The sequence below is a fragment of the Pelophylax lessonae genome, assembly GCF_965119305.1.
Source record: "Pelophylax lessonae genome assembly, chromosome: 5".
Classification (NCBI taxonomy): domain Eukaryota; kingdom Metazoa; phylum Chordata; class Amphibia; order Anura; family Ranidae; genus Pelophylax; species Pelophylax lessonae.
The window spans coordinates 475084701-475111250 of record NC_138772.1 but is presented as its reverse complement, the minus strand read 5'-3'; the positions used below and the strand labels follow the sequence as shown (position 1 = coordinate 475111250).

Below are 26550 nucleotides of genomic sequence, written 5' to 3'. Positions count from 1 at the left end.
CCGATTTTCCCAGAAGTCTGCACTAAGATACAAGTCAGATTTCAGGCATTCCCTGCAACAAAAATGTAATTTTTGGTGAGATACTCCCAATAGGAACACTTCAAAAGAGATGCAGGCCCAGCAGCTTTCCTCATTAGAGCCCCGCAGGTGCACAGCTGATTGATAATTATAAAACCACTCCCATTAGACTCACTTTCCCACATGGATAGACAAACACACAGGGATTTCTACAGAATAACAAAAGAGGAATCTGCAACAAAGTTTGTTAAAAAAAAATCCTTGGTACAGACATCAGTATAATAACCAATGAAAATGGCCGCACTACAACGGTTATAAAAATGCCTATTTATTGAACCAACAGACAGTCAACACAGGATGCAAAAAGGTCGTGTTCCACATGTAATATCGTGCTTGTTCATAACCTACACATGCAAAGATCTTTTAAGGTGTGTGCCAATATTGAAACCACACCCCAAACGATCAGAACTTAATCATCATCACATGAGCAAAAAGCCACAATATAATAAAATGTCCGTGTATAAAAATCATTGATTACACATAAACATAATAAAATACACAGTTGCTCAGAATAACAGAATTAAAAACATAAGTTTGAAAAAAATCTTGTAAGTGTAAATGTGTAACATCAAAATTACAATTGAAGAATAAAATGTACACCAGAATGTTACAAATATTGAACAATATATAAATAAACTAAAGCCGAAATCTGACATTTTGATCTTCTACAAATGGTCCGATTGCCCAATAGATCAAGTGCAATAAAACCAACAACCGATCCACCGGGTAATCTGACCTGCATACAGACGGTAACACTCTAGCAATGAGTCAGACTAGAAAAATAAGAAAAGGGAATTGAAATGCCAAAGAGAGAACAGCATATCCACTAATTAAATCTAATTAAATAATCTCTAAGAACATATGTGTAGTACCCTCCTAGTCAGGTGCTAGATAGGTAGCATAGATTTGGTTCTGGCTGCTTATCAGCAGATTGACAGGTTAAAGTTATGTGCTTCCTGCTTATCAGGGAGTAGGATTTGTAGTAAGGCCTGTTGCATGAGCCCAGGGTGTGATTCATCTGGGCTGAGGGAGTGTCCCCCACTGTATCCAATAGGGAGGTCTGTTGGACAGTGGAGGAAACCCAGTTAGTGACACCCAGGCTTTTGTGGCTATCTCAGTGGGTTGGCACAGGAAAGTGGAGCATGCTGGTATACGTTATAAAAGTCAAGGACACATGTGGCAGGGGGTCTTTGGGCGGGAAGCCAAGTCCCAGAAGGAGGGTGACGGCTGTCTCCTCTTCTGAAGCTGTAGAAGGTGGTCACGGGCAGTCGACTTGACCTGGTGAACCAGAAAGTGTGGCTGAACCCAGAGGTCCAGTGGAATCTGACTGGTGGGGGTGCACACAGGCAGTGAGAGTAAAGGGGGTGCTGAGTTTATAACCCTGAAGAGAATCTTCAAGCGGAAACATTTAATATATCTTCACTTCAGTGGCAGGGTGAAGCAGCAGCCTTACCGCATTCTACAGTCAGTTGTCCTCAAGATTGTGCATAGTTACTAGTTGGAGTATTCCACTCATCCCTTCTCCTATCCAAGTTCAAAATAAAACCACAAAAACAACATTCCCTGGATTGATTATTGACCGAGCCAAGAACTTTCATTGCTGTTTATCTGCTGTCAGTTGCTAAGGGTAACCCAGGGCAATCCAGAAAGTGTAATACTCAGCGGTCCTCTAGGGGGCAGTGCTACATATGTATAATACATTTTTATAAATAAAAAAAAGAGACATTGCTAAACAATGGAATGTGCAAAAGGAAAAGACACACCTTAAGGACACAAAATATCCGCAGAACCAAAGGAATATCTCTACAGCAACATTGTTGCACGCAACCAGATTGGCACCTGTGTATATAATCTATGTAGCACCCTCCTAGGTAGGTGCTAGGAAAAAGCATCTAATTGCGCCTTCTGCTTATCAGGGGAGCCTGATCTGTTAGGTTGCCTGTTGCATGTCTCCGTGTGTGATTCACTGGGTCTGAGGGAGTGTCCCCACTCCATCCAATGAGGGAGCTTGTTGGAAAGTGGAGGAAACCTAGCCAGTGACACATCAGGTTTTTACAGCAGTCCCAGTGGGAGGGCATTCTTGCAATGCATCCTGGGATTGACCATAAATACTGAGGGGACATGTGACAGGGCGTCTTTTGGCGGGAAGCCAGGTCCCAGGAGGAGGTGGACAGCTGTCTCTCCTCCTGCAGGTATGTGGAAGGTGGTTCAGGCAGTCGGCCTAGTGAACCAGGTGTGGAGCTGAGCTGCAGAGGATCCAGAGTGCTGACGGTGGAGCTGCTGGCAGAATCTCTTGAGAAAAACAGTGTCCGTGAGTACCAGGAGATTTGCCAAAGGGTCTGCCCAGAAAGGGGGGCCACTCCAATGAAGTCAGGGGATCAAGGAGCTAGCTCACACAGGAAGTGTTGCAGCAAATGGGGTGCCGTGTAGTTAACCCCAAAGAACAGGAACAAAGGGGGTGCCAGGAAGGGCCCTGAAGATTGTTCTGCAGTACAGTACAGTTTACCTCAGACAGTTCATTTACTTCTACTTCACTGCTAATGACAAGGTGAAGCAGCAGCCTTGCCACTCTTAGCATTATTTAGTCGTCCTAGCCAATTGTGCAATGTTATACAAATTGGAGTATCCCACTCCTTCCCTTCTACCATCCAAGTTCTCAATAAAAACTCCAAAACCGAAGCTCCTAGACTGTTTCCTGACTGAGCCAAAACCACTTTGAAAATGTTGAACTGTCCTGCTGTTGCTAATGGTAACCCAGGGGAACCCGTAACCAGCAGCTCCCAAGGGAGTAGTGCTACATCTATATCAATCAATGTCACTTCCATTAAACAGCCCAACCTAGCATATTGGTAGCAACAATTAAACGGCAGACATCGCTGTGTGTGATCAGGTAACATCTATACAAATACCACACACCAGACGATACCGTTGCCGATCCGATGGGGGCACCCTAACCTACACATAGATAGCGGCACTCTAACAATGGGCCAGATTAGAAAAATAGAGAGAAAGCAACCATAAGAAGGAGGAGAAAGGAATCAAAATGCCAAAAAGAGGAACAAATCACCAAATGAATCATAAAAATGTGTGATGTCCCATTCATAATTCAATCCATACGGTATACGTGTTTTAAACTGGTATATCCAAAGGACTTCCCTTTTACAGAGAAGTCTAAAGACATCACCTCCCCTCTTTGGCGTGTTAACCCTTTCAATGATCTGAACCCCAACTAGGGAAATGTCGCCATCATGAGGTTGGTTAAAGTGACAGGCAACATTAGTGGAACGTTTTCTCTCTATACTATTCAAATGTTCATAAAACCTATCTCTGAGGCGCCTAACGGTGCGCCCTATATATTGAACATTGCACTGCCGACATGTGATAATGTATATAACATATTCCGTATTACAGTTAAAAAAATAATTGATCTTATGTGTTTTATCCGTTGAATCCGTCGTACCGTGTCACCTCTGATTATATGTTTACAACAAAAACACCCGTTCGCTCCACATTTATAATTGCCCCTAAAATGTAACCACGTAAGAGACCGTGAAACCTTTGGTCAAAAAAAAAACTAGGTGAAAGGGTATTACCTAGGGTAGGTGCCCTTCTTGGGACAACATTAATGCCATCCTTCAAAAAAAGATGTGCACAAATATTGTCTTCCAATAAAATAGTTACTGTTTGGCGGTGGTGAGCCGAGGTGAGCAACCACGGTTATCTGGAGCATTCCTAGTCTGCATGAGCGGTGTATGCACCTGTCATTAATTTGTACGGAGATCGCCCAGGAGGGAATGTTTGTTTCTCAACAAAAGTGGAGTTATGCTTTAAGAATTAAGCCCTGTATACACAGCTTGAACGTTGGGCGGCATCTGCCAGTTCAATAGAAACTGACTGACATTCGGTCCGTGCGTACTGTAGTGGGTCCAACAGAAGCCGGCCTTTGGCCAGCTTTTGTCAAAGGGGGGCATGGCTGAAAAAGGTCTGCCGACCGGCTCCCTATTATTGCTCTCAGCCAATGGCTGGGAGAGCTAACCAGAATGTTCTGATTGGGGGGGGAATAAGCCCCAACAACTGGACTTGAATTTTCATCCACTGTGTCTCTGTTTTATTTTCAGTCAGCAGGCATAGGCTAGCCAGCCTCAATTGAACTCTGTATGCTCTCCTTAGCAATAGAAATCATGATGGGGGATCCGCACAAGCTTCCCTTCCTTTTCCCTTGATTCGGATTGAACAGGCCTGGCCAGATCCATCTAGGCCTCACAGAACCCCAGATTCCTGTCCTCGCACCACGGAATCCCTAACCTCCTCATCAGGTTCAGGTGGGCCAAGACTGGCTGGACTGCTCCGATTCCCTGACCCCCAGTCCCATTCAGTCTATTCCTCTGACTTCCAAACATCCAATCTCTACTCCAAGGATCCGAACCGATTCTGTAAGCTGGGAGACGCCACATTTATGACCCCGGCCTCTTCCTCGCTGCTCACAATCATACTAGCAGCCACGGTCACAGCTGGCCATCTTCTCCCCTCTGCCTGTGTGGGAGCAGACTTTTTCCCTGCCGCTGCAGCTTTTGATACACCAGATGGCTGCACTACCTGCATGCACCCCGGCTCGGACGTTCGGGCCTCTCTCCGCTTGCACCCTGGACCACTGACAGGTTGCATGGACTCCAGCTGCATTAGGAACCGCAGCACTCCTCTTCCACGGCCCGTGAAAGGCCCCTACTCCACAGCCGACAGGGCGTGAGTGACCCTAGTCTCCCAAGACACATTCAACTTTCTGGGCTGACCTCCACTCTCTTCCGCCCGCAGCAGTAGATTGCCGCAATGCCTGCACTGGCCCCACAAATGCATACACATGGCCACATTCAGACACTGAGGACACACCAGGCCCAAATGCTCCACGCCTCCTCTGGTGCACAATGCCAGTCTCCCGTAGGGCACCATCCGCACCCCTGTATCCCACAGGATGGATGTCTTCGGCTCTCCGGTCTGCTGTGCAGATTCTCCACCAACACGTGGGATAGCCTCTGAGCTCCAAGTCACTCCAGTACTCGCCATCTTGCTCCTCCGCACACGTGTCTCCCTCTCAGGCCCACCCAGAGGCGGAAGTCATTTATAGACTTTCCTTCCTGCTCCAGATTGGCTGTGCGTGAGCGGCGTTTCTGTCCACAACTCCAGATTGGCGGTGGTTCCTCCTGCTAGGCAGAACTTTCCAGCGCACACTTTCCCGCGTGGTACAGTAACCCTTCCGATGCCGCTCTCTCTCAGCTCAGCCTGCATGGAAGTTACTGTAAAGGGACCGTGCCTCTCAGCTTGCACGCATCCGCCATCTTGCTTGCACCAGGGCTCCAACTGCGCCTCCATCACACACACTATTCAGTAGAATTGTCCTGCTGTCACATGCACGGCCAACATGTAGCACTTGTACAAGCAAGACTCGCCATACTGTATTTGAAAAATGTCCCACTGTCATTGAATGCATGGTCAACAGTTTTCTTTACAGCATCCACTTTGCAACTATTTTGGAAGAATGTCCCGCTGTCATTGGATGCACGGTCAACATTTTCTTGCTGTTCTGGCATAGCTCTAGCACACACATGGCTCCCAGCACACCAATCCACGTGCCCTGGGCCACCATTTTCTCCGTCCACACTTGCACCATTTACTGTTAAGAAGGCACAGTCGATTTTCACAGTAAGATGCAACTCTTCCGCTCTCCAGCACATTACTTGAGCAGACAATTTACAGTTCACACAAAGGTTCTTCCATTGCCATTGGCAATCATTACTGTGCATTTGACTCTTCATCCCACTCTCCCTATCTCCTGTATAGCAGGCCTCATGCTTCTCTTGAGCATTAGAACACAGTCCTTTAGAGAAAAATGACATTTTTGGAAATTTTCTGTGGCCCTTGCTGTTAGCAACCATTCTGGTAATCCAGGGCGATATCCCTGATGAGCCCCCAAATGTAGCACTGCCCCCTAGAGAGCTGCTGAGAATTTCACTTTCTGGATTCCCCTGGGTTACCCGTAGCAACAGTCTATGAAACGTATCACTTTAAATCTGTGGCTCAGAGATTGAACAGTCCAAGGGATGTTGTTTTTGTATTTTATTTAGATCTGAGATGGGAGAAGGGATGAGTGGGATACTCCTTCTATGAACTATGCACAACTTGAGGACAACTAGCTGTAGTGTATGCGGCAAGGCCGCTGCTTCACCTTGCCACTTAATTGAAGATAAAGAATATGATCCTGATTTAGTTTCTCTTCAGGGTCCTAGCTTGGCACCCCCTTTCTCACTTGCTGTGTGTGCTAGCTCCTGTCCACTGACTCTCCCTGGAGCGGTCCCGTTCCTGGGCAGACCCCTGGCAAGCTTCCCGGTACTCATGGATACTGTTTTTCCCTGAGTTGCTCTGCCTTCAACTCCGCTTGTCAGCATCCACTGGACCTCCGGGCTCAGCACCCCACTTCTTATCCACTAGGCCGACTGCCTGTGATCACCTTCCATACAGACAGGAGGAGAGACAGCTGTCACCCTCCTCCTGGGACCTGGCTTCCTGCCCAAAGACACCCCGTCACATGTGCCCCTGGCTTTTATAACATATCCCAGGATGCACCACTGTATGTGCCAACCGACTAGGATAGTTACCAAAGCCTGTGTGTCACTGGTTGGGTTTCCTCCACTGTCCAACAGGCTCAACTATGGGATACAGTGAGGACACTCCCTCAGACCTAGTGAATCAAACATGGACACATGTAACAGGCCTAACTACTGATCAGGCTCCCCTGATAAGCAGATGGAGCAGACTACAGTTTATCTGCTACTCCCCTGGTAAGCAGGCAGAGCAATCTATCCACTCCAACTCGCACCTGTCTAGAAAGGTGCTACATCTGCCTCCAAGAACAAGTGCTTTACGCAGTTACATGTATAAACGCATGTAAATGCATTTGTAGGCATGTCAATTAGGTCTAAACAAAGGGGGAAAATGAATCATCATTATATACGCATAAATGTCCTTTACGCGTTTAAACATATCTATACGTAAGTATTTTAAAAGTAGAAGCTTGGATTTAGTGTGAAAGCATTTATTCGCCAACTAGATAGATTGTAGTGCAAGCCTTCAAAGAATGCCGGCCTCTTCTTCAGGCAATATAGCCTAATCTCAAACTTCTACTCAATTTACATAGAAATTGGCTGCTAAGTACCATAGTTATAAATGTTCTATTACTAACAGCACAGTATGAATAACACAAGCCAAAGATACCTAAAAACCCCAGAGAAATGACATGTAACCATGGGGCAAAAAGGAAAGAGGGACTAATATGGTAATCATTGAGGAAAAATAGTGGAGATGATGATGATGAAAATGGTAATGATGATAATGACCACAATATGTTATGAATGATTTGTTTTGATAATGAATATAAAAGTATTAAAGTAGTTAAACTTGCTTCCAAAAACATTCAGTATCTTGTGCTAACATTCAAATTAAATCTTTTATTTTTTTCTTTTGCAGCTCTTAGTACACTTTGTTGGATAGTGATTATTGTAATTGACATAAACGACCACATTCCCATTTTTGAAAGATCTGATGTAAGTGTATTGTCTGAGCTTAGCATTATTGTATATTTCTACACATTTCTGTGAAATGGACCTTAAAATGTGGATTTTTATCTGATTCATATGGATCTTCACTAAATGCTATTATTCGGAGTGCTGGCCATCTTCTTTCCATTGTGGTTTAAGCAACATGATCTGTAACTCAATCACCCACTGTTACAGAAGCTCATGAAGTACAGGTGCAAGAGGCGCGGATAGCAAAAAGTTTTTTTTTTTTTTGTGTCCCTCCAGAGGAGATTAACCTTCTCTATTTGTCCAAAATTTGTCAGTTGAGTTGTGACATAAATTAAACCACTAAAATCCAGTCTAAAGAATACTTTTGCACATATACATGAAGTTAAAAATATTTCTGTTATGTATACAGTGAGAAAGGTTTAGGCCAGTGAACTGTGGGCAGGAAATTCCCTGTTTCACAGTTATACATATACATAGGGGTGGGGATGCTAGTAACATCATTGATCTAATATGACCATTTGGCAATATCAGGTCTTTGACATTGACCTAGTACGGTGCTCATGTTGAGTCACCAGTGTCATCAGCATCCCCACTCCTTTATGTACATCAGCTGTGGGGTAGGGAATCTTCCAACCACAGCTCAATGGCACAGCAATGACAGTTCATTTCTGAGTGCAGACGAACGTGGGCTCAGACAGAACCCAAGCTTAAACCCAAGCTAATCTTTAGATAAAGGCAAATTAGGGTGCACAAATGCTCTGGTTGGCAGCTCATGGACACAAAGAGACCTCTATAGGGCACTTAAGGTGAAATCCCTAACACAGGAGGGTCAGTCCAAATACTGAAAGACAATGAAGAATGTATTTCATCATAACATTTCAAAAGGACAAACTAACCGAATACTGTTACCAAAAATCTAGCATTTTAGTAGTCTGAGGTTTTTCATTACTGAGGCAACATTGTATACACAGTAGGTATTCATGTTCCTTTAATGCTTAGGAAGGGGGAGCATTAGAACACATGAAATCTATTGGCTTGTCATTAAAACGTTTTGTGATTTAATCAACTTATGATGGTTGCTCAACATTTGATGTGGCACTCTTGTTTATACTCATATCTCTAGGTTTTTATTGCTGTCTGTGGCCCCTCTGGGAAGATTCACCCTCTTTTTCTTTATTGGCCACTGTCAATGGGTGTCAAGGTCTTACCTTGCCGTCCTGTTGGCAGCCATCTTGGACATGTGCAGACTGCTGCTTCTTATAAACTCTGATTGCATCATCACTTGCCTGCTCCCTGGGTGTCACACAGTGATGATGCTGCACACCTGACTTTATAAATCACCTGTTTGTTGCAGTCCTCCCCCTGGCCTTTCTTTTCCCTGTGTTCCTCCGTGTATGACCTGGCTTGGCTGACGACTCTCCTGGCTCTCGACCCCCACAGCGACAGGCGATCCAGCATTGGCAGACTACCCGCTTCTGGACTTGACCCCGGCTTGTTCCTCATCTCACTTCCACTCTTGCTGTGCATTTTTTGTTGTTTGCTCCAAAAAAACTGCTTTATTTTACCTGCTACCCCGTGCAGTCTGGTTTCCTGGCACCCTGACACTGGGACAGGAGGATAGTTACTGCTATCTAGAGTATTTCCTCTCACATACTGTAGTTTCTCCAGGGCAGGACATGAAGGGAAATCTCCCCAAAAAAGACACAATTAAAAAAAAACCTAATAGGGGATCCAGCCCTTTCCTACATCTACACTATTAAAAAATATGTCTTTAGTTTTACTTTAGGCAGTCTTTTCCTAAATAAATGTTAATACTGTTCTTGCAAAGAGTTGCTCTAGTTATTGGCTTGAAAGTTGTCCAAAAAATAGGTTTGCCATGAGATAATGACATAAGCAGAAGAAAAAATAAAAAAAAAAGTTGTATACTCTGAATTTTGAATGTGATCTCATCAGATAAACTCTTTTGTACTTATAGTATGGAAACATAACCGTGAGAGAGGACATACCTTTGTCAACTTTGGTGATGGAAATACAGGCCTGGGATACTGACCAACCACAAACTGGAAGCTCTGCCATAATTTACCGGATCACTCAGGGAGACCCAAGTCATATGTTTAAAATTGAGACGAATTTTGAAACAAATCGAGGAAACATCACAATAGCTCAGGTAAAACTAATTTGGATGTGCTAAGGTGGGTCAATAAAAATGAAAAAGCCCTCTTGTAACATCAATTACAGCACTACTAACAACTCTTGAAACAGATGTTACTGACATATTTCCACTTTCACACAACCTGATTTCTGATGCACTGTTAGCCCCGGTTCACACTTGTGCGAGTGCGGGGTTCGCATGTAATGTCAGAGTGCACTGCTCCTTCATTACATGCGATCGGCTGTGCGGTGCGAGTTTAGCCATACACTTTGTATGGCTAAATTCGCACCCGCACCCACAGCAAACTCGCACAGGACCCTTTTTGGCAGCCGCATCAGGATCGGATCGCACAGCGGTTCACACTTGTGCGATCTGATCCTGTGCGAACTGCAAGATGGCACTGCGATATGCGATCAAACTGGGGGTGTCGTTAAGATTACATTGACACCCCCAGCGTATCGCATATGGCAGTGTGAACTGCCGGGGGTGCGTGTGCGATGCGGGAACAGGCTGCGGATTCGCAGCCTTCCCGCATCGCATAAGTGTGAACCGGGGCTTAGAAGCATGAAAGAACTATAATCATGTGGATGTAGAGCTGCACATTCAGAACTACACCATGTTTGTGCTGTAAGTCAGCTAGAGGATATAAAGTAGGTCACGTGATCATTAAACAAGGATTTTACTATATGCATAGCTTCATCTACAAATTTTTTATGAATAAATAATTATATATTTTTAAAATTTTGATAACATGTGAAAACAATCTCACACTGTTATTCCCCGGCAACACACAACCAGATGAAGAGCAAAAACAATTGATCTCTGGTGACAATTATTTAACTAAATTCGAAGGCAATGATCACCAGGATCTCGGCCAAAGTGGGGGAACATAGCTGAAAGAGTCGCTTACCTCCTGGCTTTGTTTGAATAAAAGTCCCCTAAACCAATCCGCAGAATGTTAATGGTCATCAAGTTAGGGGCAAGTATTTATTGCAGTATAGGCTTGCTGTAAACATGAACTCAGGGCAAACTTCTATATACACTGAGGACACACATGTTAGGGAGCTCTTTTACTTGCCAAATGATTTTATTTTTTCTCATCCAGTTCTGAAAATTACACAGCCTTGCATCCCACCTCCCTCCCACCTCCAAAATCCCCAACTTCTGTTTAGCCATGAAAGGAGAAGCAGTGTAAAGATTAGGTCAGCCCTCTAATTTGCTCTCTCCTCCTATCAGCATGTTCCCTGTTAGCATATTTGCATGTAGATCATCTAGCTGGCTTCCAGAGCTGAGCTCCCAGTCTTAGTGCTACTGTACAGAAAATTAAAAGAGATGGATACCAAGTCAAAATCAAGTACTTCAAGTACTTACACTGGTTACATTAAAAATACTGTTTATGGCAATGTTGGCAGCAGGTAAGATAAATGAATATAAGTGCCTTAGTTCTTGCAAATATTTTACTTTCTTTTTCTTTTTCAACAGCCACTTGATTATGAATCATTTAAAGAGCATGACTTGGTGATAGAAGCCAACAACCTTGAGCCTCTGGTCGCAGGAGTACATTATAATGACAGCTCCATCACACGTTTACACATATTCGTCCTCAATGTGGATGAGAAGCCTGTTTTTTCAGAGACAATATACCAAGCACAACAAAATGAGAATATTCCCATAGGAACCAAGCTAATTACTGTGTCAGCCTCAGATCCTGAAGGCGATGAAATAAAGTACGTTTCTTGCAGGTCAAATTGAGTTGTATTTATGTAAGCATCATTATGCCAATCTATTTCAAGATGGATTCAGCTATTAACATAGGTTTAGCTCCTCAGCAGCCAGGGACGGATAGAACATAAACTTGTTAGTCTTTCCTCTTTTTCTCTGAGTACAGGAAATACTGTATCTCTGATCTTTCTAGCTTGTTCATTCTCTTCTATGTGCTGTCAATTGGGACACCTTGACTTTGATCGAAATTGATTGTCTTTTTCCAGGTTTTCGCTGACAGAAAACTCCAGGAACTGGCTCAGAATAGATGAAAAAACTGGAGATATCTATACTAATAATGAACTGGATCGTGAAAAAGAAAGCCACTACCAGGTGAAAGTGATCGCTACAGAAAGAAGTAAGACGAATATCTAAAGGGGTACTGTTAGAATGAAAATATAGAAAGCTGGCATTGCTAATTTTTATTTTTAAAGCGTAAGCTCTGAGTATCTTTTGTCCTTAGTAAGTCACTGAACCCAGGGATAGACAAATTATCTGTACGGACTGTGCATCTACACAAGGGCCTCTGGGACATACTGTAAGGGCCCAGTTATACTAGATGCAGACCTGAACATTGCTCTCTTTTAGGATACTTTTAGGATAGAAAACATGAGGTAACCATGCAAGTGATGTTTGACTTTGATAACCTTCTTCATTCCATGATTAATGAAAGTCATGTCCGACTCTTTTTCCCTTTGCTTCTTGATGCCATTTGTGATGAAAAAAAAGGGGATGTTAACTGCTTGACCACAGTTATATACAGTAAAATGGCCAACGAGATGGTTAAGGGCATCACAAAGGTATATTTTATATCTTTCTCTTAAGGATGAGGTTCCATGGGTTCATGGCAAATCCTAAACTTTTGTCTGATAACTTTATAGATTTGCCACCAGAAATAAAGAGCAATCTGTTGCAGAGTGCTTAGAGGCAAAAGTTAAAAGAATGGGTAACCCAACCACTTTTTACGATAGGGTAGGCTCACGGCTGTTAGGAAGAGCTGGCAATTCTGTGTGTAGCACCCTACAGGTAGGTGCTAGGTAAATGTATAGTGGGCCTTGTCTGCCTAACAGCAGGGCTGTGATTTGTTTAGATAGGGTGTCAGGACTTCCAGATGTGCCTGCTGACGGGAGAAGTATCCCCACTGGCTCCTGTGAGAGGCTTCTCATAGGGAAGTGTGGGAAGCCCAATCAGGGGACACATCCCAGCTTGTAACCACCCCAGAAGGCAGATTAGGCTGCAAAGGATACTGGGAGTGGGTATAAGTTTGGGGGGAAGTGCGTAGGACGGTGTCTTTGGCGGGAGCAAAGTCCCAGGAGTGAGAGGACGGCTGTATCTCCGCCTGTCTGAGGAAGAGGATATCTCGGGGTGTCGCCTGAGTATCCAGAGAGTGCTGAGTTGAGCTGAGGGGATCCGGTGTACCGAGAGCCTGCGGAGAGCGAGAGGGGTCCAGTCCCAGGAAAGCCTACACAGGTCGTGGGTACTGAGGATTGCCCCTGGGGGTCTGCCTAGAGTCAGAGGGGACCACTCTGGAAGAGGTTCTGAGATCCAGTGTCAGCTAGCTGCAGAGGGGGTACCTAGGTTGAGGACCCTGAAGTACAAAGGGGATACATAGTCAGTGGGCCCTGAAGAGTTACAGTCAATGGGCCATCTGCATCTGGGCCCTGAATTGTATAGAGTGTGTCAGTTGCAAATACAGATTTGCAGAGTTCTACTTCATACTACCTCAAGCTGGCCAAAGCGGGGGACAGTATTAAGTCAATTGTACAGCATAACAGTGTCAGAAGTTCTACAGTTTCACAGTCCTGGATCTTCTGGACTTTCAGTTGAGCATTCAGCACTTCTATCAAGTTGCAGTGTGTACTCAGTGTTAGTGAGCGTTGGCTGGTGCCGGCTGGCACCAAGGAAGCGCCAACGGGCATTTTCAGGATCAAAGTCCCAATTGTTATTAGTTTGAGCCTAAAGGAGAATTTCACTCATTCCCTTCTCCCATCTCCTTTAACTTATAATAAAAACCACAAACAAAGATGCCGGAGTTGTCGTTGCTTCAGTTGTCACACCCAGGGACTCAGCTCACATGGGCTGGAGAAGATTCTGGTACTAATGGCAGACCCACATCAGGCCACATGCCTGGAAACCTTGCTACATGTGTATTGAAGGATACTGTTTTAATATATTAGGTTTTTTTTTATTCATTTTTTTGGCGTTGTTACATGTCCTCTATGGCAGTGCCCAGCTTCCTAAGCCTTTTTTTTTTTTTTTTTTTTTACAATAACTTGCTTATTAAGCCCTTCAAATTGTTAACATTGACAAGGGTCCTCTGGTTATTCCCACCATTGTCTGACCTGAAACAAGTTTGCAGCCAGAAAACCTACAGAGCTTTTGAGAAATAGGACAACCACAATTAAAATACACCTGGTATCAGTGATCAGTCAGTGTTCAGCTATCGAGTGATCAATCAGTGACACCATGATGATCTCATTGATAATATTATCAAACATACACTGGATGCAGAAACACTGCACCTGTTATGTATTATTAATCAGTGTGCTTTATGCCAAGTGGACTACAACCAAGATTGAGCCCTTGTTTAGGACAGCCTAGTCCTTCACTACAATAGATCACACAGAATGTGCCCAGCAGAAAGGTGCTGATCACAGAACTCCTAACAAAGTTGCACGTGAACTGGTCCTACTCAGAGCACTAGGATGCCTTCCCATGTGTCCTATGTTGATTGTATAAATCATACTAATTGTATAAAAGGTATATAGATGATGTCATAGTTGTGTGGACAGGAACCCAGGACACATTTCTGGAGTTCCTACGAGAAATTAACCACAACAAATATGACATCACATTTACAGAAACGTTTGATACTAGGTCCGTAAAGTTTTTGGATTTAGTTGTATTTAACCACTTCAATACAAGGCACTTTCACCCCCTTCCTGCCCAGGCCAATTTTCAACTTTTAGCGCTGTTGCAATTTTAATGACAATTGTGCGGTCATACAACACTGTACCTAAACCAAATTTATGTCATTTTTTTCCCACAAATAGAGCTTTCTTTTGGTGGCATTTGATCACCGCAAGGTTTTTTCTTTTTTGCTAAACAAATAAAAAAAAGACCAAAAAGTAAAAAAAAAAGCTTTTTTGTTTATGTTATAAAATTTTGTAAATAAATATGTTTTTTCCTGCACTGATGAGGCTGCACCGACAGGCACTGATGAGGAGGCACTGATGGGGTGGCACTGATGATGAGGCACTAATATGCAGCACTGATAGGGGCCACTGATATGCAGCACTGATGGGCACTGATAGGTAGCACTGATATGCAGCATTGGTGGGCACTGATAGGCAGCACTGAAGGGCACTAACAGGCAGCACTGATTAGCACTGATGGGCACTGATAGGCGGCACTGATGGGCATAGGTGGGCAGCACTGATAGATGGCAATGACGGGCACTGGTGGGCGGCACTGATAGATGGCAATGATGGGCAGCACTGATGAGGAGGGCACTGACAGGCTCCCTGAGCACTATTTAGCATCCCTGGTGGCATGGGTGGGCATCCCTAGTGGCCATAGATGGGCATCCCTGGTGGCCATGGGTGGGCTATCCCTGGTGGCTCTAGTGGCATCCCCCAAGGGTCTGCAACATGCCTGAAAACGTGTCACAGGAATGATGTGCACGCCTGTCATCCATAGGAGGAGTAGGGCTAAAATAGCTTTGGCCCTGCTTCTCCTTTTACTTACCTGATCCTGCACTCCCCTGGCAGATGGCGCTCCCCCCATGCTCTAGCAATGGACTCTTCTTCAGGGTCATCACGCCTTAATAACATCAGGACCATAGACTGCTAAAGCATTGGGGGAGAAGATGCTTTGGGAATCGGTCTAGCAGAGTGGAAGAGCTGAGCATCAAGTTAGTAGATCATTTAATGTCCCGGAGACCTAAATGAGCAATTAACTCTTGCACAGCCCTACTGCAAAGGAATAAGTAAGCTACCCAGGGCTAGATTTTAATGCAGATTTTTGCTTTGCTTAAGTCGCACCAATTAGAACAGTTCCAGTACACTGAATAGAGTGTAACTTGCGATGCGACATGTGCTCCAAAGTTGGAACGCTTGTCGTATCAGTGCAAACCGGGCCTTTAAGTAGATCTAAACCAATAAAATATGTCTTTAAAATATTGTCATTTTAAAAGTAATGTTAACTATTTTTGAATCTGAAGCTTACATTAAAGTATTATCCGGTAATCCTGCAATGGAGGTCGTTACTGGAACGTCCTGTTATTGAAAGACAACTCTCTGTCCCTGTCTCTCAATTGCTCTGCTGCATTGTCACCCATTACGCAAGTTTCCAAGAGAGATTATGCACGGCTGGGCAATGTTCATTGCATAAGCATGTCCCACCTTTGCTAACATTAGGAAGCTTGTCCTGAGCAATGATATGCAGCTGCAGCTAGAGTGCATGCATATGGACAGGAAGTGGCTGCAAAGAGGCAGCTACAGATCAGATATAGCAAAAGATTAAAAAAAAAGTAAACACAGTAAATGGAAAAAAACATGGCAATTATTTCTGATACACATTGGGAATTCATAAACTGTCTTTATAATTCTGACGTGCCTACGTCCAACAAATGTAAGTGTGGATGACAGATTCATGTACCTGTTGTAAACAGGTACATGAATCTGGGGCATGCACTTCTTGTGGAGGTGCCCTGAGACTAAAGTGTCCATCTGGGCAGTCTGGCCTTAGTGCAACTGGGCTTCCTCCTGCCACTGCAGCTGTCACAGCACAACAGCAGAGAGTTATAAAACTTAATGGGCGGAGCCTAAAGGGGATTCGCAGACACTAGTACCCCATCAGGTCAGCTCCCTATGTGATTAACAGCAGGCAGTGGGCAGATCCTTACATAATAAGTGGTGTAGTGGTTAGCACTTTCACCGAGTAGCAGCAGGAGGGTCGCTGGTTCGAATCCCAACCACGACACTACCTGCCTGGAGTTTGCATGTTCTCCCTGTGCCTGCGTGGGTTTCCTCCGGGTACTCCGGTTTCCTTCCACAATTCCAAAGACATGCTGGTAGGTTAATTGGATCCTGTATAAAAATTGGCCCTACTATGTATGTATGAATGTGAGTTAGGGACCTTATTTTGTAAGCTCCTTGAGGGCAGGGACTGATGTGAATGTGCAATGTATATGTAAAGCACTGCGTAAATTGACAGCGCTATATAAGAACCTGAAATAAATAAAAATTAGACAGCCTGCTATCGGCTATAGAATCTGCCCACTGTCTGCTGTCAATCATGTTGGCTGAGAAGAGCAATCAGTGACTGGAAGGAGGTAGATGCAAATATGCCAGTCTGCTACACAGCAACACACAGAGACGGGCACTCTGCCTGTCTCTTTACACCAACTTAGAGTAGATCCTAACTGGAGGTAATTGTTTTGGAATTTGGTGTATTAATAGCATCACTTTTTGCACAAACTTAGAGTAGATCCTTACTGGAGGTAATTATTTTGGAATTTGGTATATTAATAGCATCACTTTTTTAAAAGTGGCACTACTAAAGTGGAACTAAAACCCTCCTATCCTTTGGAGCCAAGGAAGCTGCCATCTTAGCCTCTGTTTATCTGTAGTTTTCTCTTCTCTACTCCTGTTCAAAGTCCAGAATTTATAAAGCCTGTCTGAGCTGTCAGAAAAAAGGAGGCAGAGAGCTGAAGTCACACTGCACAGCTCAACAAGGAGAGCTCTGAGAGCTGATTGGGAGGAAGGCACACACCCCCTTCATACAGCACACAGGAACAGACCTGAGGCTGTCAATCTGTCACAATTTTTTTCTCTTGGTGTAGGGCAGAAGTGACTCATGCTAATGACAGGGGAATGAAACAGCAGACAGAAATGACACTTAGTGCTCCTAATTGGGACAAGTACACACTATAGAGGGATATGCCTTGCTCATATTCCGTGTCTGAGGTTTACAAGTGCTTTAAATCGATGAGTTTAGTTCCGCTTTAAGAAATACCTGAATCTGACGCACGTGTCAGTAACACTACTAAAAAAGGCGGCAGGGCTTTTTGAATCTGGCAAAGGCCATTTTAAAGCAAAATGTCGGCAGGGATTTCCTTTGATTCCCTCGACAGAGTTTTAGCAGACTTCTATCAAGTCATTCCCTCTACTCTGATTAGGCCAGGTGATTGGCTGTTCTAGCTCTGCATCCTGGGAAAAAGTACTGCATATTTCCAAGGGTTCAGATGAATGACAGATGAGTGGTGGAGGAGTGTGGTAAAGGAGTGTATCTGAGACTGTGGTATATTGTCATCGAGAGAACCTGTCACTTTTCCTGATGCAATTACACTAAACAAAATTAAAATCGCAACACTTTTGTTTTTGCCCCCATTTTTCATGAGCTGAACTCAAAGATCTAAGACTTTTTCTATGTACACAAAAGGCCTATTTCTCTCAATTATTGTTCACAAATCTGGCTAAATCTGTTTTAGTGAACACTTCTCCTTTGCTGAGATAATCCATCCACCTCACAGGTGTGGTATATCAAGATGCTGATTAGACAGCATGTTTATTGCACAGGTCTGCCTTAGGCTGGCCACAATAAAAGGCCACTCTAAAATGTGCAGTTTTATCACTCAGCACAATGCCACAGATGTCACACATTTGGAGGGAGCGTGCAATTGGCATGCTGACTGCAGGAATGTCCACCAGAGCTGTTGCCCTTGAATTGAATGTTCATTTCTCTACCATAAGCCATCTCCAAAGGTGTTTCAGAGAATTTGGCAGTACATCCAAGCGACCTCACAACCGCAGACCACGTGTAACTACACTAGCCCAGGACCTCCACATCCAGCATCTTCACCTCCAAGATCGTCTGAGACCAGTCACCCGGACAGCTACTGCAACAATCGGCTTGCATAACCAAATAATTTCTGCACAAACTGTGAAAAACCATCTCAAGGAAGCTCATCTGCATGCTCATCCTCCTCATCCGGGGCTCTACCTGACTGCAGTTCATAGTTGTAAACAACTTGAGTCGGCAAATGCTCACATTCTATGGCGTCTGGCACTTTGGAGAAGTGTTCTCTTCACGGATGAATCCTGGTTTTTACTGTACAGGGCAGACAGGATGTAAGGTGCCCTGTGGGTGAGCGGTTTGCCGATGTCAACATTGTGGATCGAGTGGCCCATCGTGGCAGTGGGATTATGGTATAGGCAGACATATGTTATGGACAACGAACACAGGTGCATTTTTTTTTTTGGCATTTTGAATGCTGAATGCACAGAGATACTGTGACGAGATCCTGAGGCCCATTGCTGTGCCATTCATCCATGACTATCACCTCATTTTGCAGCATTATAATGCATGGCCCCATGTTTCAAGGATCTGCACACAATTCCTGGAAGCTGAAAACATCCCCTGGAAGCTGAAAACATCCCAGTTCTTGCATGGCCAGCATACTCAATGGATATGTCACCCATTGAGCATGTTTAGGATGCGCTGGATCGGCGTATACGACAACGTGTTCCAGGTCCTGCCAATATCCAGCAACTTCGCACAGCCATTGAAGAGGAGTGGACCAACATTACACAGGCCACAATCAGCAACCTGATCAACTCTATGCAAAGGAGATGTGTTGCACTGAGTGAGGCAAATCATGGTCACATCAGATACTGACTGGTTTTAGGACCCCCCCCCCCTCTCCCCGTACAGCAAAACTGCACATTTTAGAGTGGCCTTTTATTGTGGCCAGCCTAAGGCACACCTGTGCAATAATCATGCTGTCTAATCAGTATTCTGATATGCCACACCTGTGAGGTGGGTGGATTATCTCGACAAAGGAGAAGTGGTCACTAACACAGATTTAGACAGATTTGTGAACAATATTTGAGAGAAATAGGCCTTTTGTGTACATAGAAAAAGTCTTAGATCTTTGAGTTTAGCTCACGAAAAATGGGGGCAAAAACAAAAGTGTTGCGTTGATAATTTTGTTCAGTGTATGTTTATCATGTGTTAACATACAGCATATAGCAGGAATACTGTATGTATTTTTATTTATAGCTCAAAGGGATATTCCTAAAGAGATGATAAAAGCACCAAGTAAGTGTTGTAAATTGACCCCCTATGTTGTTTTACAGATAACCCACAGATGAGCTCCTGGGTGAACTTCCACCTCTACATTCTAGACGTCAATGACAATTCTCCCCGCCTGGCCAAGGACTATTTGGGTGATTTCATTGTCTGCTTCCCAATTTCCAAACCAGCGTCATTTGATTTTCATGGAACTGACGATGACCATCCTCTCGGTGGCGTGATTCTTAGATTTGTAATTGAAGATGAAAACTTCACAAAGGACTGGCAACTTACTACCATTAACCGTAAGTGTCACTGATGTCTGTCCACATAGAGTACTCTAGAATCACAGCTAGTATACCAGTTATTATGTTGGATAAGACTTAAATTGTAATGAAAGGCAAAACTTTTCTTTTTGTTGTGAATGGAGTTAAAAGGAATTAGAACCCCTGTCAGGTTATTTTGCTATCTATGCCCCCCTTAGGGAGATTCACTCTCTCAATTTGTCCTGTTTACCATTATCACTGTAAGTGAATCTCAAGTGATGCTTTGAGTTCTTTCTGTACGTTTTCTGTTCCCCATGAAGAAGAGTGTCTCAAAACGCGTCAATTATGAGACTACTATACCCAAGTTGTTGCTATGATCACTTATCATTTTAACATTTGTCTATGTCATTTTTACCTGATGTGTTATAATATGTGACAATAATTAATCGTATTTTTATGATTTAATAGTATGGATCCCTGTAAATACCCAATCCACTTATACACTCACCGGCCACTTTATTAGATACACCTTGCTAGTACCGTTTGGATCCCCTTTTGCCTTCCAAACTGCCACATTTCTTTGGGGCATAGATTCAACAAGATGTTGGAAACATTCCTCAGAGATTTTGGTCCATTTTGACATAATGCCATCACGCAGTTGCTGCAGATTTGTCGGCTGCACATCCATGATGTAAATCTCCCATTCTGCCACATCCCAAAGGTGCTCTATTGGATTGAGATCTGGTGCCTGTGAAGGCCATTGGAGTACAGTGACCTCATTGTCATGTTCAAGAAACCAGTGGTGAGATGATTTGAGCTTTGTGATATGGTAATGTAAAAGTATTAACCGCGCTAAAGGAAAAATACAATGAACAGCAGCAACTTCTAGTGTGACCACACCCTGTAGAATATTGTAAAAATAAGTCGCGCTATAATATGATCAATGGAGATATAAAGTCCATACAGTCCAAGCATAAAGTAAAGATGTAATCCGGGACCAGGAACCCCAAAGGGTATATGCTTACCAGATTGAGGTAAGGTAAAGGCAGTTTCTTTGGATAAACTTGTCACCTTGATAGTAGATCCAGGTCCACGTGAACGGTTAGCTCAATGGTCATAGGATCATGGAAGTAAAGGTAAAAGCGCAATAGCGTAAAACCTTACAAACTAAATTGGACACCACAGTGTTCGTGAAAAATGAATTCAATTGTGTGAATGAATAAACCTCCACCCATAAAAATAATCACTGATAACAGTGAATAAAAAACATGCAAAAATAAATTATAAAAATATGATGGGTACCCCTTACCAAAAGTGATAAAGGTAAACACCAAAATTGATAAACGTGTTATAGCTGAAGTCGCCTCTTACCGGACAACATTAATTGAATAGCCAATATAAAAAGGCAAAAGTGTAAGGTTTGCGTGTTGAACCACCACCTTATATAGCTAGATTCGCCTCTTACCATATGAGATAAGGGTTAAAGCAAACGTGCAGATCACAATTCAGTGTGAACCCGGAGCCAATAATAAGATATACCAATAGGGGTCGCCTCTTACCAAATACAAATAATGTTGAGCCTGTATGGTGATCAAGCATCCAAGGACCCGACCCTTACTCTGGGGTGCTGATTTCCTCAATAGCGGAGGTATTGCAAGTGTTCACCCACGTAAAGAAAAGAGAGGCTCCCATAGCGTAAAACCATTAAAAATTTATTCACAAGTAAAATCAAAAAAACTTACAGCAAGACCAGGAATGAGGAGCAATGTTTGTCAGCCGCCGGCCGGACGGCTTCGCTCGCCCGCACTCTCCGGTCGCAATCCGATGACGTCAGTACGCCGTGACCCTTTGTGATATGGTGCATTATCCTGCTGGAAGGAGCCATCAGAAGATGGGTACACTGTAGTCATAAAGGGATGGACATGGTCAGCAACAATACTCATGTAGCCCGTGCTGTTTAAACAATGCTCAATTGGTCCTAAGGGACCCAAAGAATGCCAAGAAAATATCCCCACACCATTACAACATTAAACCACCCACCAGCCTAAACCATTGATACAGGGCAGGATGGATCCATGCTTTCATGTTGTTTACGCCAAATTCTGACCCTACTAGCTGAATGTTGCAGCTGATATCGAGACTCATCAGACCAGGCAATGTTTTTCCAATCTTCCATTGTCCAATTTTGGTGAACCTGTGTGAATTGTAGCCTCAGTTTCCTGTTCTTAGCTGACAGGAGTGGCATCCGGTGTGGTCTTCTGCTGCTGTAACCCATCTTCTTCAAGATTTAATGTGTTGTGCATTTAGAGATGGTATTCTGCATACCTTGGTTTGAGTTCCTGTTGCCTTTCTGTCATCTGGAACCAGTCTGCCCATTCTCCTCTGACCTCTGTCTAAATATAACAGTTCTTTTATAGGGCTCTGACATCACCAGCGCCCCATAATCCATTGCTCAGGTGTAGTGAATAGATTACTGACGTCAGTAATTTATTCACTGCACCTGAGCAGTGGATTATGGGGCGCTGGTGAGGTCTGAGCCCTATAAAAGAGCTGTCAAACTCAGATAGAAGTTAGTTAGGCAGAGAGAGTCTTAGGTTAATCAGCTGGCTTGGTGGCGTAGCTGGTAGAATAACGGGCTTGCAAGTTAGAGGCTATGGGTCTAAATATCCCCTGGCCAGTGGGTGATTAATAGTCACTTACATTTAAGCCTTTAAAATGAGGACTTGTGATTGTTTGTGTTCATATGTTTGCTAGAACATTTCCCCTGTTCGAGATGTTCTTGTGCGAACTGAACAGGGAGGTGTTCAGCTCATCACTATCAACAAGGCATTTCCATCAACACAACTGCCGCTCACTGAATATTTTTCTCTTTTTCGGACCATTCTCTGTAAACCCTAGAGATGGTTGTGTGAGAAAATCCCAGCAGATTAGCAGTTTTTGAAATACTTAGACCAGCCGACTGACACCAACAACTATACCACTTAAATCCCCTTTCTTCCCTATTCTGATGCTGGATTTGAACTTCATTCAGCAAGTCATATTCACCACGTCTAGATGCCTAAATGCACTAAGTTGCTGCCATTTGATTGGCTGATAAGCAATTTGTGTTACCAAGCAATTGATCAGATGTATCTAATAAGGTGGCCGGTGAGTGTATATTTTCTTTATACATGGGTTATAACCTCTGTCCAATATTTATTGCCATCTGCATCCTGTTGTGGAGATGTTACCTTTTATCTTTTCCTGTTAACTAAAGAAGGAATGAAATTTCACCAATGGCAATCATTGACCGTAATAAAAACTTAAAAAAGGCTCTCACCATTCCATCCTTTGCTTTAAAAATGTAACAGTTGCTGTGCCCATTTGAGGAGATTTTGAGAAGGTTTCCATCTTCCAGTTTAAGTGAATTGGAGAGTAGGTATCTGGGCAGAGATTCAGTATATGTGTGTTGTGTTTGCATGTGTGAATTATAGGATCATGCAGAAACTGTTTCAACACCATTTGATTTCCTTGTGTAAATTCGCAGGCACTGCTGCACGCCTGGCCATGAAGCATGCAAATTTCCCAAAACAAAGTGTCTCTGTACCAGTAAAACTCAGAGATAATGGGAGACCTCCGCAAGAAGCAACCGTCCACATCCCAGGTATGATGCACAAACAAAAAATGTTATTTATCTTATTTCAGGGAATATGTGATATTTTGAAATATAAGGTATTTGTTCCTCATTTGCTATGTTCAGCACTAAAAAAAAAATAACAATTTATGTAAGACAATATTTCCAGAAGAAAGCTTAGTTTGACCACAAAACAATGAATGTGTTACTTTCTTACCTTCCATAATGTGCACAGAAAAAACAGGCACATAGTTTAAATATCAACATTTCTGTGGTCTATAAGGGATTTCCAGGTACAGGACCAGTACACCGGTAAAATTATGTTTTTGGTATAAAGCATGACAAAAAATATTTGCAAAAGAAAAAAAGTTTTTTTGTTTTTTTTCTTTTAATTTTGTGCATTTTTTGGTATGCGACACTGAAAAAATAGCAAACTAATTTAAAAGATGCTGCATCTGTCCCCCGACACTTCTGCACTGACAATTGAGCGATCGAACACCACCGATCGCTCAGTTCTGACAGCTCCCCGAGCAGAGAGCTACTGACTGTCAGTCATTGCTCTCTGCTCTGCCTCCTCGTCACTCACTGGAGCGCTGGGCTGTGGAGGCGCAGGGAGAGCCTGAGCCGGGTGGAGGTCCAGGCACCTGGCGGATCCTGACTCTGTGGTCATGTTGACATGATGACGCAGAGCCTGGACTGACACTTGTGACATCAGCAGAGAGTGGATTTCAGAACGATCTGCACTCCTGTGATCCATACGAGATGTACAGCCAAACAAGCTTTGGCTGTACATCTCCTTTAAGCTTTGAGGTGAACAACCTAATGCAATAGGCTGTACACACCTATGAGCTACAGACAAAGATGGGTGGAAATGTTTTAATTTATGTCTTTTCTACTGGACTGGAGGTAATGCTAAACTGCTGAATGCCAATTTCCCATTTGGCTCGTGGTTGTAGTTGTGGCCCCATTGATCTCAATGGGGCATGTTTGACAGGCGGTGCAGTCTGTCAAACTCTGCAGCCCGAGTTAAAAGACTATGTTTGCGAAGCTAGGCATGGCAGCTGCAGCATGTGTACGGCTCTGTCAGGCCTCATTGTTGGAAATCCAGTGGGTGGCTGGGAGCAGTAAAACCATGGCTCAGTTGCTTGTTTTTACCGTCTCCCATCCTCCAGTGTGAAAGATCCAGAAGTAATGACTAAATACAACAATGATTTGGTTACGCAGCCCTAATATCCTGGTCCTGTAGATCAAGCTGTAAATGAGTGAAGTTGGATTCTCACCCTGCTCTTGGAAGCTGCTTTTTTAAATGTCAGCATGTTTAACCTAAATATGATTTATAAAGTTGTCTTATGGCTAGTTCACACATTGGTTACACATTGCATGTGTTAGTACAGTGCAGTGGCATTCATTTAAATGACACCCTAACACACCTCCGCAACAGGGGCGTATTTACTGGGGTTGCAGGGGTTGCAATTGCAACCAGCCCCATGCTTCTGGGGGCCTGTACGGTTCCCCTGTACACCTGGATAGGAGGGGCGGCGGGGGCAGCATGTGGAGAAATCACTGTCCTCCTTTTTCCTCCTGTAGAGGCAGGAGGAAAATGGAGGAGATTGGTTCCTCTGTATGCTGCCCACGCCACTCCTCCTAGCCAGCTCACTTGTGTTCTGCTGTCTCTGGGCCACTGTGTGCTCCCCTGCCCCTGCCCCTCACCCCCTACTGTGTGCCCTCTCCTGCCGGCTGCTTTAGGGGATGTGTCACAATAGAGAACCAAGAAGGGGTCGGTAAATATGTAATTTACCAGCTCCTTCCTTTTCTGAATGGACAGAGTCCTAGTCAGTGACATTGTAAAAAAATAAAATAGAATGATAAAAAATAATACAAATAAAATACCAAAAAATAAAAACTACTGACAGCTGTGGGTGAACTTCCAGGATCGCAAAAGGTCACACTTGCGACCGGGCTCTGGCATTCCACCACTGTGGGGAGGCCCCAAGATGACAGGAAGGGGGCCTACTGCAGAACTTGTGAAAGGGTCCTGCTGCGGGACCATAATAAGGGGCCCCGCAATGAGAGCAAAGGGCCCCAGGATTAGTGGGAAGAGCCCCAGGCTTGAAAGGAAAGGCCCCGGCCAGGGGTCTGGGTGGCCCTTCATGGTTTCTTGCATCGGGGCCCTGAAGGTTCTAGTTATGCCTCTGCTCTGCAATGTAAATGTATTGCAACAAACGGTAATGCATGGTACTACTTTACCATCTGGTAATGCTATTGCACTGCTTTACAAAAAATGCAGCAGGTATGGTTTCAGATCTGTTGTAGTGAGTTAGGCAATGCATTCAAATGAATGGCCTGCCTTATGCAATACACATTATTGCGTGACATACTGTGCGGTAATGCACATGCATTCAATAAGTTGTCCTGTTGTAAATGGGTCTTTGAGGAGACCCTGTCACCAACCTAAAATTGGAAAAAAAAAAAGGATTTAAATGCTTACTTGCAACAGTTTTCGTTTCCATAAATTATTTTTTATTCACTTGCAATGTGCTTTTGATTGTCCTAAGAAATTCTAACACCCCCTTCTGACACATCATAACCCTCTCTTCTTCTGGAAGTGTCCAATTACTGTCTGTGGTGGCCCACCTCCCCTGCCCTTCCCCTCACCTACAGGAGGATACTATAGAGCAGGGTTTCTCAACTAGAGTTCCTCCAAAGGTTGTTAGGTGTTTTTTCCTCTCGGTTAAGTTTCTACTGACGCCAATTAATTTTTCTAGCTATCGAAATTGGGAAATTCTTCCCAATGACCACAAGTGTAAGGAGCATTCTTCCTACTGACTATCACCCTAATGGATCATGAGTTGTAGGTATAGTCATTTTTAGCAGGTGTTCCCTGAGACCAGAAGGTTATTTTAGGGGTTCCTCCGTGTTGAAAAGGTTGAGAAAGTCTGCTATAGATTGCCACTTGAGTGACAACTCTGAGTCTGCTGGGGCTGCTGACGTTGCATCCAAGATGGCAATGCCCAGCAGCAGTCTTTG

The 26550-nt window shown here is 43.8% G+C and overlaps 1 protein-coding gene across 1 annotated transcript in view; it reads left to right on the top strand.

The window, feature by feature from the left end:
* Nucleotides 1-26550, top strand: part of CDH17 (cadherin 17) — a 104748-nt gene that overhangs the window by 74398 nt on the left and 3800 nt on the right. The window contains exons 10-15 of the mRNA XM_082259885.1: nt 7597-7673; nt 9631-9822; nt 11290-11534; nt 11796-11926; nt 19710-19949; nt 23437-23553. Coding sequence (XP_082116011.1) covers nt 7597-7673; nt 9631-9822; nt 11290-11534; nt 11796-11926; nt 19710-19949; nt 23437-23553 — 1002 coding nt within the window. The remainder of the gene's footprint in view (nt 1-7596; nt 7674-9630; nt 9823-11289; nt 11535-11795; nt 11927-19709; nt 19950-23436; nt 23554-26550) is intronic.